We start from the raw sequence: 13,597 nt of genomic DNA, 5'->3' as shown, positions 1-13,597 counted from the left end.
AAAATCAACAGAATAGAAAAAGAAAAGAAGCAGAGAAACTTAACAGAGCTTAGAGTTGATCTCTCGATAAGATCAACAAAATTAATACACACCAAAAAAATAAAAAAATAAAAATAAATCAAAAAAAAATAATGAACACCAACTCGACTAATCAAGAAAAAAAGAGAGACAACATAAATTACTAATACCAGGAAAGAAAGAGAGGTTTTCGCTTAACATGTTATATCCATTAAAAGAATAAGAGTTCACTTCAGCAGCACATACACTCCAATTGGAACAGTACAGAGAAGATTAACATGGCCCCTGCGCAGGGTTGACATGCAAATTCATGACATGTTCCATATTAAAAAAAGAGCGAATATCATGAATAACTTTATGCCAGTAAATTTGACAACTTAAATGGAAAAATTCCTTGAAAAATACAAACTTACCAGATCTGACACAAGAGTAAAAAGAAAATATGCATAATCTAATATCTACTAAAGTAATTAAGTTCATTATCAGAAGTCTTTCCAGAAAGAAAATGCTAGACCCAGGTAGTTTCACTGGTGAATTCTATTAAATATTTAAGGAAGTAATAGTACAGTATTACACATATTCCTTCAGAAAAAGAACTCCTTCCAACTCATTTTATGAGGCTACTTTAATTCTTACACTATGTTCATGAAGGATGTAAGTTTATAATTCTGCCCCACCCACCACCACCCCCCTCCCCACCGCCTTGGTAATTTCTGTCCTTCTTGAACATAGATGTAAAATGCTTAACAAAATATCAGAAAATTAAATCCAGCAATATATAGTAATGATGACTAAATAGAGTTTACCCCAGGAAATTATGCTTGGTTTAACATTTAAAAATTAATCAGTATAATTTACCATATTAACAGAAATGTGAGAAATCATTTGATTATCTCCATGAATGTAAAAATAGCATATGACAAAATTCAATATCCATTCATGATAAAAACTCTCAGGAAACTAGAAATTGAAAGGAGCTTCCTCAGTGTGATAAAGGGCATCTGCTGAAAAAATACTACATCATTAACTTTATCATACTTGATTGAAGAGTTCCCTCCTAAGACTGAACAAGGCAAGGATGCCCAGTCTCCCCGTATCTACTTAACATTAAATTGAAGGTCCAAGCATTGCAATCAGGCAAGAAAAAGAAATAAGAGATATAAAGATCAAAAAGGAAGAAGTAAAACTATTCGGAGATGGTATAATTATATACTTAGAAAATCCTAAGGAATCAAAGCAATATCTACTCAAACTAGTAAGTGAAGATCACAGGATACAAAGTTAAGCTACAAAAATGAGTTGTGTTTTTATATATGAAAAAAATTGGAAAATTAAAGTTAAGTCAATTAAGAAAAATTAAAGTAAATTAAGTCAGTTTACAGTAGTGTCAGAAAACAAAATCCTGAGGAATAAATTTGACAAAATGTGCAAAACCTCTACAATAAAAGCCATGGAACATTGCCAAGATGATCCGATGAATAGAAAGATGCCATTTTGGGGATGGGATGCAACACAGTTCCAGGCACAATCCTAGGAACCTTTTTTGAAAATTTTGTAGATACTGACAAACTGATTTTAAGATTTATATGGAAAAGCAGTGGACTTAGCATGTCTAAAACAATCTCAAAAAAGGACGAACATGTTATAGAACTTAGACTACATGACTTCAAGATACTTTGAGATATATTATAAAACTAAATTACTCAAGACATTGTGGTATTGGCTAAGGATCAGCAAACAGAACAGAGACCCTAGATGCAGACCTCACATGCACTTGGTGTCATTTACTTCCTGACGAAGGTGTCAGAGCCTTCCAATGGGAAAAGGAAAGTATTTCAACAAGTGATACTGGAATAATTGGGGGAAAAAATCTTCACCTCATATCACAATTAATTTGAGATAGACTTTAGACCTAAATATAAAAACTAAACATTAAAAAATCTTAAAAGTCAAATGTAAAAAATAAAATAAAAATTTAAAAACTAGGTATACATTTTATATGTAAAAAATATAAAAGCAAAAAGTAAATGGGCTTCCCAGGGTGGTGCTAGTGGCAAAGAACCTGCCTGCCAGCGCAGAAGACTTAAGACACAGGTTTGATCCCTGGCTTGGGACAATCCCCTGGAGGAAGGCATGGCAACCCACTCCAGTATTCTTGCCTGGAGAATCCCATGGTCAGAGGAGCCTGGCGGGCTGCAGTCCGTAGGGTTGCAGAGTCAACAGGACTGAAGTGACTTAGCATGGATGCAAATCTTTTAGAGGAAAACATAGGGGAATGACTTGATATTAGGTAAAAGTTTCTTAGGAGAAAGCAGTAACCATAAAAATTGATGTCATAATTTATCCAAATGAAAAACTTTATCTCATCAAAATACACTAATAAAAAATGAATAAGCAAGTCATAGACTGAGAGAAAATAGTAGTAAACAAAGGACCAACATCCAGTTGATACACTACAACTCAACACTACAATGATAGGCAGCTCAATTAAAAATGGGTAAAAAGTACATCCATACGATGGAATAACACTCGGCAACAAAAAGGAATATATTCTTAATACATGTGATAATTTGGGTGAACCTGGAAGAAATTATGTTGAGTGAAAAAAATAATCATAAAAGGTTATACCATATGACTCTAATTAATATTTATGAAATAATAAAATTATAGAGATGGAAATTGGATTAGTAGTTACCTGAGGTTAGGAATGTAGGGAGGGGGAAAGATGGTTGAAGCTACAAAGGAATAAAACATTGTGGTTATGATACAGTTGAGTCTTGATTGTGGTGAGGGTTAGGCAAGGCTATGTGTGATGTGTTAGTGGCTCAGTCGTGTGCAACTCTTTGCGACCCTACAGACTATAGCTCGCCAGACTTCTCTGTCTATGGGATTCTCCAGGCAAGAATAGTGGAGTGGATTGCCATTCCTTTCTCCAGAGAATCTTCCTGACCCAGGGATTGAACCCTGGTCTCCTGCATTGCAGGCAGATTCTTTACTGTTTGAGCTACAAGGATGTCCTCAGGCAAGGCTATCAGTTCAGTTCAGTTCAGTCGCTCAGTTGTGTCTGACTCTTTGTGACCCCATGAACCATAGCATGCCAGGCCTCCTTGCCCGTTACCAACTCCCAGAGTCCACCTAAACCCATGTCCATTGAGTCAGTGATGCCATCCAGCCATCTCATCCTCTGTCGTCTCCTTCTCCTCCTGTCCTCAATCTTCCCCAGCATCAGGGTCTTTTCCAGTGAGTCAGCTCTTCACATCAGGTGGCCAGAGGATTGCAGTTTCAGCTTCATCAGTCCTTCCAATGAACACCCAGGACTGATCTCCTTTAGAATGGACAGGTTGGATCTCCTTGCAGTCCAAAGGACTCTCAAGAGTCTTCTCCAAAACCACAGTTCAAAAGCATCAATTCTTCTGCACTCAGCTTTCTTTATAGTCCAACTCTCACATCCATACATGACTACTGGAAAAACCATAGCTTTGACTAGATGGACCTTTGTTGGCAAAGTAATGTCTCTGCTTTTTAATATGCTGTCTAGGTTGATCATAACTTTCCTTCCAAGGAGTAAGTGTCTTTTAATTTCATGGCTGCAATCACCATCTGCAGTGATTTTGGAGCCCAGAAAAATAAAGTCAGCCACTGTTTCCACTGTTTTCCCATCTATTTGCCATGAAGTGATGGGACTGGATGCCATGATCTTAGTTTTCTGAATGTTGAGCTTTAAGCCAACTTTTTCACTCTCCTCTTTCGCGTTCATCAGGAGGCTGTTTAGTTCTTCTTCACTTTCTGCCATAAGGGTGGTGTCATCTGCATATCTGAGTTTATTGATATTTCTCCCAGAAATCTTGATTCCAGCTTGTGCTTCCTCCAGCCCAGTATTTCTCATGATGTACTCTGCATATAAGGCTATACATTTGGTAAAATTGCATAGACCTGTATACAAACACATATATGAGGGCATGATGAAATCTACATCAGCCCTATGGATTATTCCAAGGGTAATTTCTTGGTTTGAATATTGTACTATAGTTTGTAAGATGTTCACATTGAGAGGGAGGGTGAAGGGGTTGTGAGACTTCCCTATACTTTTCTTTGCAGCATCCTGTGAATCTGCAGTTATTTCAAAACAAAAAGTAAATAAAAATGTCCTGTTGGGGGTGGTAGGTAAAAGATTTGAGCCAAGAGAGGAGTTACTCTCTTTCTTGATCAATGATTATAATTCATCATGATCTTAACCTGTACTAGGCAGCTCCAGCTGCCATAACAAAATACCATAGATTAGGGACTTAAACAATAGAAATGTATTGTCCCACAATTCTGGTGGCCAGAAGTTCAAGGTTAGGATTTTGGGGCCTGATGCGGGCTCTCTTCTGGCTTGCAGATGGCCCCGTTCTCACACTGTCTTCACATGATAAAAAGAGAAAGATCTCTCTCTTCCTCCTGTAAGGCCACCGTCCTGTCCTATTCTGTCCAGCAGTCCTGTGAATTAGGATCCCACCCTTATTACTTCATTTAACCTTAATTGCCTCCTAAAAGCACTGTCTCCAAATATAGGCATATTGTGTGTTTAGGGCTTAAGTGTATTTTGGAGGGACAAAATTCATTCCATAGCAATGTCTATATAGGGTCCAGCTTCTTCCAATCTCACTAGTATACATACCCTTGTTTGCCTAAAAATACGCTCATTTATTCAGCAGTACTTGTATGCCCAACCTGAACCAAGCGCTGTGCTACACACCAGTGGGACAGCTGTGAGCAAGAGTGGCAGTTCCAGCAGGCTTCTTGTTTAATTTTAATAAGGGTGAGGACATTAAGTTAACAAGTAAATGAATGGTATTATGTAGGGACAAGTGTTATTAAGAAAAGTGAGGAGAACCAGAGATAGAAACTGGGAGATGTAGACAGATTTTTGGGCGTTTGGGGCTTTTTGAAGAGATGATTTTTGAGTGGAGACATGAAAAAAAGAGCTCAGACCACTTGAATATCTAAAGCAAGAAGCAAAAACAGTCCTAATGAAACAGTAAATGCAGAGACCTTGGGTCAGAGGGCAAAGACTTTGATGTTTGAGGAACAGCAAAAAGGCCAGCATGCAAATTTTTATTATCATCCTTACCTGTTTTCTAGATGATCTTACTTGCAAAGCAGAAATAGAAACACAGTAGTGTAGAGAACAAACGTGTGGCTACCAAGGGGGAAGTTCAGATAGAATGAATTGGGAGATTGGGACTGACATATTTACACTATTGATACTATAATAAAATAGACAAATAATGATAGTCTACTGTATAGCACAGGGAACTCTACTCAGTGCTCTGTGATAACTTAAATGGGAAGGAAATCCAAAAAAGACAGGATATATGTAAACATATATAGCCCATTGACATTGCTGTACAGCAGAAACTCATACATTATAAAGCAACTATACTCCAATAAAAATTTTAAAAAGAAGAGGAGGAGGAAGGCCAGGATGATTATTCAAAAGGTAAGTGAGAAGTAGAGTAACAAGATGAAGTCAGAAAGTTAGGTAAGGGCTAGGTCATGTGAAATTTGAGTATCATAGGGGAAGTCATTGTGATAGAAAGCCATTGGAGATTTCTAAGCAGGGGAATGTCATGAGCTGATTTGCCTTATAAGTATCACTCTATAGAGAACAGATCAAATAGGGGCAAGATGAATAGTAGGAAGACCAATTAGGAGGCTATTTCATTTGTCCCAGTGGAATATGGTAGTGGCTTTGATTTGAATGTTGCTGGTGGGAAATAGACAGATGTTAGATTCATGGTGGGTTTGCCCAGAATATACTGCTGGGCTGCTCCTCGGTCTGAATCCTCCACACTTGAGGCTGCTCCCACAAGTGGATGTTTTCTTTACCCAGATTGAACTCCTCATACAGCCTGCTTCTCCCTATGTGGATAAGAAGGGTCTTTGTCTTTTAGTTGGTGCATTTTATCCATTTGCAGTTAAGTAATTTTCTTATATGTGCTGTGCTTAGTTGCTTAGTCATGTCCTACTCTTTGCAACCCCATGCACTGTTGCCGGGCATGCCACCCCATGGACTGTTGGCCCGCCAGGCTGCTCTGTCCATGGGGATTCTCCAGGCAAGAATACTGGAGTGGGTTACCATGCCCTCCTCCAGGGGATCTTCCCGACCCAGGATTTGAACCCAGGTCTCCTGCATTGCAAGTGAATTCTTTACTGTCTGAGTCACCAAGGAAATATATAAACCTTATATATTTAGGTTTAAATCCACTTTCTTTTTTCTGTCTCTTCAGCATTCTCTTTTTTCCCTCTCATGCCTATTTTGGATTAATCAAAATATTTTATTTTAGCTTTTGCCTCTTGAGTGTGTTAGTTATACACACTTTAATTTTTAATAGTTGCTCTAGAGGTTAGCACATGCATTCTTCAGTTACTGCATTCTACCTTAAATTAGTTCCTTTATATCTTAATATTGTAGAGACATTAATAACATTTAAATTCTTTTTAGGTATCCTCTATTTTGTCTACTGTTGTTAGGTATCTTAACTCTATATACATTTAGATCCCTACAGAGTATTAATTTAAATACTACTATTAATACTGATTTAGATTTACCTACACAGGTACCTTTTACAGTGCTCCTTTTTCTTTTCTGTACTGTAGTGCTTCTGCTTAGAATCATTTTCTCTGTTCCTGAAGAACTTCCTTTAGTATTTCTTTTATTGTGCCTGTTGGCAATGAATTCTCTTAGGTTTTATTTGAAACTATCTTCATTTTGTCTTCATTTTTAAAGGGTACAGAACTTTGTCTTCGTTCTTTGGAGTATAGAACTCTGGATTGGCTGTTATTTTCTCTTAGCAGCTGTCTTCTTGTTTTTCTGGCTTCTGTCATTTTCATTGAGTAGCAGTTTGTCAGTCATATTGTAATTCTGTTGGAGGTATTGTTTTGGAGAGATTTTTCCTATTTTCCCCATAAACGTTAATATTTGGTGTGTAATTTTACAGAAGATAGGTTTTTTTAGGTACACATATGTGTTATTAGCAGAAATGCAATGTCTTCTAGAGATATCTAATCCATTCACTGGTAATGATATTGAAAACTCAGCCTCTGCATGCTGGTGGTGAATCAAATCTCAGAGACAGAGTTTGGGGTGAAGTAGAAAAGAATAGCTTTATTTCTTTGCCAGGCAAAGGGGGACACAGTGGGCTTGTGCTTTAAAAATTGTGTGTCCCAACCTGGGAGGAGTTGGTGAGAGTTTTATAGCAATAGTTTAAGATCAGGGTTACTGATAAGGATCAGGGGGTGTGCAGGGCCTGTATTCCTTTAATTTAATCTGGCCTCTGGTGGTCTCCTGAAGAGCTTCACTGGTTCCTTTAATCTGGCCTCAGGTGGTGTCTTGTTGAGCTTCTCAGGGTTATCAAACTGTCACCTCTCTGGAACATCTTCCAGTTGCTGGGGGTTTTAGTTCTGCAGAAGAGCTCAAAGATACTGTTACGTGTATCCCTTGTGGTGCAACCAGGACTCTGACCCAAGGTTGCAGTATTGTTTCTTGACTGCCCCTTTCTTGTTTCTGCATCCTCTCCCTTCCCTGATTAGCACCTGTTCAGATTTTCCCTTTGGAATCTAGGGAAGGTCCATGGAGGCTGGAGTCTATTCTCTGCAAAGAAACAGGGGCCACAGAAAGGCTTCCATGCCCAAGAGCCCCAAAGGGTCCTACTAGGTTTCAGTAATAGGCATTATTTTAGGTGCTTTTTATTTCTGTATAGTTTTCTTTCTTCTGGAACAGGAAAACATTGTGTGTTTGCTTTCTTGTTTTCTTTCAGACTTGGAGTCCAGATACAGTGCCAATATTTTATCTTCAGAAAAGGACATTTACGAAATATATTCGTTCCAGTGGGAGATAATGGAAAGAATTAAAAGCTGTAGCCTTCAGGACTCCATTTTTAGAAATGATTGGGAATGCAAAAGCAAAATTGAGGGGCAAAAGGAACCACAAGAGGGATATTTTGGGCAAGTGAAAATTGCTTCTGAAAAAAGGACCACTTACAAAAAGCATAATCTTCTTGCTGAATATCAGAGAGTTCATAATGGAGAAAAGTTGTATGAATGTAAGGAATGTAGGAAGACCTTTATTCGTCGCTCAACACTTAGTCAACACCTGAGAATTCATACTGGTGAGAAACCATACAAATGTAAGGAATGTGGGCAGGCCTTTAGACAGCGTGCACACCTTATCAGACATCACAAACTTCATACTGGTGAGAAACCCTATGAATGCAAGGAATGTGGGAAGGCCTTTACAGTCCTCCAAGAATTGACTCAGCATCAGAGACTTCATACTGGTGAAAAGCCCTATGAATGTAAGGAATGTGGAAAGGCCTTTAGAGTACATCAGCAACTCGCTCGACATCAGAGAATTCACACTGGAGAGAAGCCCTATGAATGTAAGGCATGTGGGAAAACCTTTAGGCAGTGTACACACCTTACTCGACATCAAAGACTTCATACTTCAGAGAAGCTCTATGAATGTAAGGAATGTGGGAAAGCCTTCGTATGTGGTCCAGACCTTAGAATACATCAGAAAATACATTTTGGGGAGAAACCCTATGAATGTAAGGAATGTGGAAAGGCTTTTAGGATATGTCAACAGCTTACTGTCCATCAGAGTATTCATACTGGTGAGAAACCCTATGAATGTAAAGATTGTGGGAAGACTTTTAGATTAAGGCAACAACTTGTTCGCCATCAGAGAATTCATACTCGTGAGAAACCCTATGAATGTATGGAGTGTTGGAAGACCTTTAGTAGTTACTCACAACTTATTTCCCATCAGAGCATTCATATTGGTGAGAGACCTTATGAATGTGAAGAATGTGGGAAGGCCTTTAGACTGCTGTCACAACTTACTCAACATCAGAGTATTCATACTGGTGAGAAACCTTATGAATGTAAGGAATGTAGAAAACCTTTTCGACTTCTCTCACAACTTACTCAACATCAGAGTATTCATACTGGAGAGAAACCTTATGAATGTAAGGAATGTGGTAAAGCTTTTAGACTTTATTCTTTTCTTACTCAACACCAGAGAATTCATACTGGTGAGAAACCCTACAAATGTAAGGAATGTAAGAAGGCTTTTAGACAACATTCACACCTTACTCAACATCAGAAAATTCATAATGTAATTTAATACAAGGCTTTCAAATGCACATTATGTTACAGAACATCAGAAAATTCATTTTTGAGAGAATTTGTTTGATGCTCATTAAGCATAAAAAATTTGTATTACAGAAAAAAATGTTGCTTTAATGGTTGCTTCCATCACCATTCAAGCATTGTCTTCAGCATATTCATATGAGAAAGTAATATAATGAATGCAGGAAAATCTTTAGCCTTATCTATCTTTTATCACCATTTCACCACTGTATTACCAGTGTATTATTGGATAGGTACTTAAATTTCTGTGCCTCATTTTGCTCACTTGTAAAATGGTGATAGTAGTATCTGTGAATATTAGCTATTTATTGCTGCATAATAAAATATCACAAACTTAGTAGCTTAAAATAATACACATTTATTATCTCAGTTTCTATAGGTCAGGTCAACTAACTAGGCATAACTTAGTTGGGTCTTCTGCTTCAGGGCCTCTCACAAGGCTAAAATCAAGGTGTCGACCATGACTGAGTCTCATCTGAAGGTTCAACTGGGGAAGAGATCCACTTCTAACCTCCTGTGGTTGCTGTCCAAATTAATTTCCTGAGGGCTATTGCACTGAGGTCTTCAGATTCTATCTGGCTGTTGGCTGAAGGCTGACTTCAGTCAGTTCCTTGCTACAGGAGCCCCTTCAGCATAACTGCTTGCTTCGTCAGAGAATGCAATCCAAGAAAGCAAGAGTCTGCTAGCATCGAAGAAGCTATCATCTTGTGTTTCTAATCATTGAAATGACATTTCATTACCTTTGCTACCTTCTGTTGCTTGGAAGCAAGGAACTAGGCTGCCGTACACTCAAGGGAACAGGCTTATAGAAGAGTATGAATCCCAGGAGGAAGGGATCACTGGGGCCAATTCAGAGTCAGCCTGCTGTATCATTGTGAGGATTGAGTAGTTAATACTTGGAAAAACAGCAGCCATATAGCATGTTTTCTGTAAATATTATCTATAGTTGTTATTAACATCATTAGTGTTAGTGAATTCATATGAAAGGAAGATCCTATAGAAGTAATAACTAGAAATGCCTTCTGTCACTGCTCAGCACTTATTAAACCTAAGATAAAATCTAGGAGGTTATTTTGAATGTGAGAAGTTCTTCATCACTTGAGCTGCATCAGAAATTTCATGCCAAAAAAAAAACCTGATGAATTTCATGAATATGAGGTTAAGAATGTAGTGGTTGAAGAAGCAAAGAGAAATATGAAATTGTTTTCCCATAATAACAAGGTAAATGTTTTATAGTCTGTATTCTCTGACCACCACTCAAAATTGATTAGAAACTATGAAAAAGATGGCAAAAAAAAAAAAAAAACTAACCACTTGGAAATATAATTGTGTATGTGTGTGCACCCGTGTGTGTATGTTACTCTTGTAGAAAGAAAGAAGACATTCCATTGCAACTAGTAAACTTTTTGATGCTCATAGTATCCCATCTTCAACCAGTAGGAGCTGGGTTTTTTGACATGACACCGGTAGCAGTTTAATAGTTTACTTGGTTATGGCTGCCTAACTTGGTCAGCTTGGGAAGATGCTTGGGTACCAGCTCATCATTCTGAAAACTAATAAATAAAGGGGAAAGTATTTTTTTTTCCATGTGAATCAGGTCTCAGGGTCACCCAAAGCTCATCAAATTTAAGTTTTTTTTTTTAATTTAATGAATCTTACCAGTAAATGCAGAAAAAAAAGATATTTGGATTAGAAAAATCATTTTCTATTTCCTAATTTAAAGAATAATGTCCAGAAAGTGGTCTTCAAGGGATATTAAAACTATTTGGGGAAAGAGTTTATAGTGAGAACTTTATATTGGATTTATCAAGCTGACCATTTCTAAGCCCTTTGGTTGATTTTAACATCTATAAAAGTGAAACTGTCAGACATTATGCACCTCCTGGTATAATGAAGTTAGGAAGTACATGTCACTACCTATGAAGTTTTCTTGTCAAAATAATGAACAGAATGAATCAAACTTTTAAATCAAAAAATTTTTTTAAACCCGAGAACTTGAGAAATGGATGAACAAAGTAAATGTTACCACAGGAAGCAGCCAAGCCGATCCAGAATGTATAAAATTCCCAAAACAATTCCCCAAAATGAGCTGACTTCTTCAACTATTGAGTGGCATGAAAAAAGAAGGGCACTGTTAACAGATTTTTAAAAAAAGACTTGAGGCATATCAACTAAATTCAATATGTGGGCATTATTTGGACCCAGATTGAACAAAGCGTAAAAAGACATTTTGGAGACTGGGGAAAATGTGGACATGCACTGAGTATTAGTTGATTTTTAGAAATACTAGTTTTGTTGTTTAGTTACTAAGTTATATCCATGGATTGTAGCCCACCAGGCTCTTCTGTCCATGGGATTTCCCAGGCAAGAATAATGGAGTGAGTTGTCATTTCCTTTTCCAGGGTATCTTCCCAACCTAGGGATCGAACCTGAATCTCTTGGGTCTCCTGCAATGGCAGGTGGATTATTTACCACTGGTGCCACCCGGGAAGCTCGATAATAATATCAGTGTGGTTATTAAAAAATAAAATATTTTATGATTAGAAATAAATATATAGGAAATAGTAAGATACCCAGATTGTATTAAAATATTCCACAAAAGAAAATTGGCAAAGAGAGCTAGAAAATATCAATAGATTGGTAAAATGTTAATAATTACTGAAGTAGAATGGTTGTTTATGGGGGGTTCATTGTTCTAATATTTTTACTTTTTTATGTGTTTGGAAGTTTCCATAATAAAATATTTAAAATCAAATTATACACTGCTTCAGAAATCATTGTTAATAAGATGCCTGCATATATGAACTTGTTGGATGTCACCAAAGTTCTATTCAGTGAGGAACTTATGCCCCTGAATGCATTAAGAAAATCTTGTTTGTAGGCCTAGGTTTCATCTTCACTTTTCCACAGCCATCAAAGCTGGGCCTGTCACATGGATAAATGTGTTAAAGGAATGAGTGAACCTTTATGTCAAGAAACCAGAAAAAGAACAAAGTAAAACCAACAGAGGAGAAGCAGAGTAAAATTAAAATTAGAAATTAATTAAGGGGTTAGATACTAGTAGACTTAATCCAATGTTAATGACTATATCTTGGCAAGTCTAATCAATGAAAAGAAATATGAAACAGCATTAACGATGATAGAAGGGACATAACTACAGATTATCAAATTTTTCTTTTAATTCTAAGATAACACTATTTGTATGTACAATATGTATTCCAATATATGTCAAAACATGGATTACATTTTCTTCTCTAAGAATGTTATCACAACTGATTGCTCTAGAACCCAAACAGATCAGCAAATAAATGTGTGTGAAGTTCCTGTTGAAGGGAAAAAATCTGATAGTTGCATAGGTGAAAGTCTTAAGAAACAGATAATCCTTAACAGGATTTTAGCAATTAATTTTGCACAGGTAAAATAGTCCTGATATAAAACTAGACGTGGATAACTCCTAAAGAGCAAAATCTAGACCAGCTTCATTTATGACGATTCTGTTAATTCTAAATAGTGGTATTTAGAATTTATTACAAAATCAGCCTTCATTAATAGGTTAGTGTTTTGCCTTTTCCAAGCACAAAATATCTCCAGAAGGCCTGTGTTGAACCTAGCACAAGACCTTAACCCAACATTCTCCACAAGTTTGTTTCAGGGATACTAATCCATGAGGATATTTGAAAAAAAGGTATCGTGGGGAAAATCATGAATGAAACCAAGGATAAAATATATATTTTGGGGGGGAAAATCCAAGTACCTGTTACCAGCTTGTTAAAAGATGTATTCAAGATATATTTTCATTTAACACAGTATATCTCAAATTTACTTCGCTGTGCAATTCTCTCACTCCAAATATCCCTTAACACCTTTAGAGTGTGAACCATTCTGGTAGATGTTACCATAACCTCGGTGAATGTCTTGCAAGATGTTATTTCAGACATTATGGTGAGTGAGTGTGTTGTGGAAGGGTGAGGAAGGACCCTTCTCCGCAGCTCACATCATACTCTGAAAGCAGCTTCCAGCTTGAATACTGGGCCAGTGCTTTTCTACAGAGTGGAAACGATTTCAGCCTGGTCCTTGGTAGTGTATATAGTAAACATGCTGAAATACTCTATTAAACAGTGATTAGGACATAAATGATTTTTCATTGAAATAAAAATGCTATATTAAATATCATTTGTGTATTTTCTTTCTTTATAAAGATTTTCTCAAAGGTGCATATCTAGAAGTGCTGTATAGACTTTGCTTCACATATTGCCAGATTGTTGCCCCATCCTTGCACCAATTTTGAATCCCTTCAGTTGTTAAAGATGAGTGTATTTCCCTGATTACAAGCAAATTGAGCACATTTTTTCATATGTGTTTATTGACCAATCACATTTTCCTA

The 13,597-nt window shown here is 37.0% G+C and overlaps 1 protein-coding gene and 1 non-coding gene across 5 annotated transcripts in view; both read left to right on the top strand.

Moving 5' to 3' along the window:
• The window catches only part of LOC113875659 (zinc finger protein 14 homolog), a 100,274-nt gene extending 86,891 nt beyond the window's left edge, over window positions 1–13,383 (top strand). For 3 of the 4 annotated variants that reach the window (XM_027514280.1, XM_027514278.1, XM_027514277.1), the window contains one exon: window positions 7,821–13,383. In XM_027514280.1, the coding sequence (XP_027370081.1) occupies window positions 7,821–9,187 (1,367 nt within the window). In that variant the 3' untranslated portion in view covers window positions 9,188–13,383. The remainder of the gene's footprint in view (window positions 1–7,820) is intronic. The other variant, XM_027514290.1, reaches the window with a different exon arrangement.
• LOC113876898 lies at window positions 244–348 on the top strand. The gene has a single exon (XR_003506632.1). It is a non-coding gene; the product is annotated as a U6 spliceosomal RNA (small nuclear RNA).
• Window positions 13,384–13,597: the final 214 nt, after the last annotated feature.

The sequence above is a fragment of the Bos indicus x Bos taurus genome, chromosome 18 (genome assembly GCF_003369695.1).
Source record: "Bos indicus x Bos taurus breed Angus x Brahman F1 hybrid chromosome 18, Bos_hybrid_MaternalHap_v2.0, whole genome shotgun sequence".
Taxonomy (NCBI): domain Eukaryota; kingdom Metazoa; phylum Chordata; class Mammalia; order Artiodactyla; family Bovidae; genus Bos; species Bos indicus x Bos taurus.
This window is presented reverse-complemented; position numbering and strand designations above follow the sequence as displayed.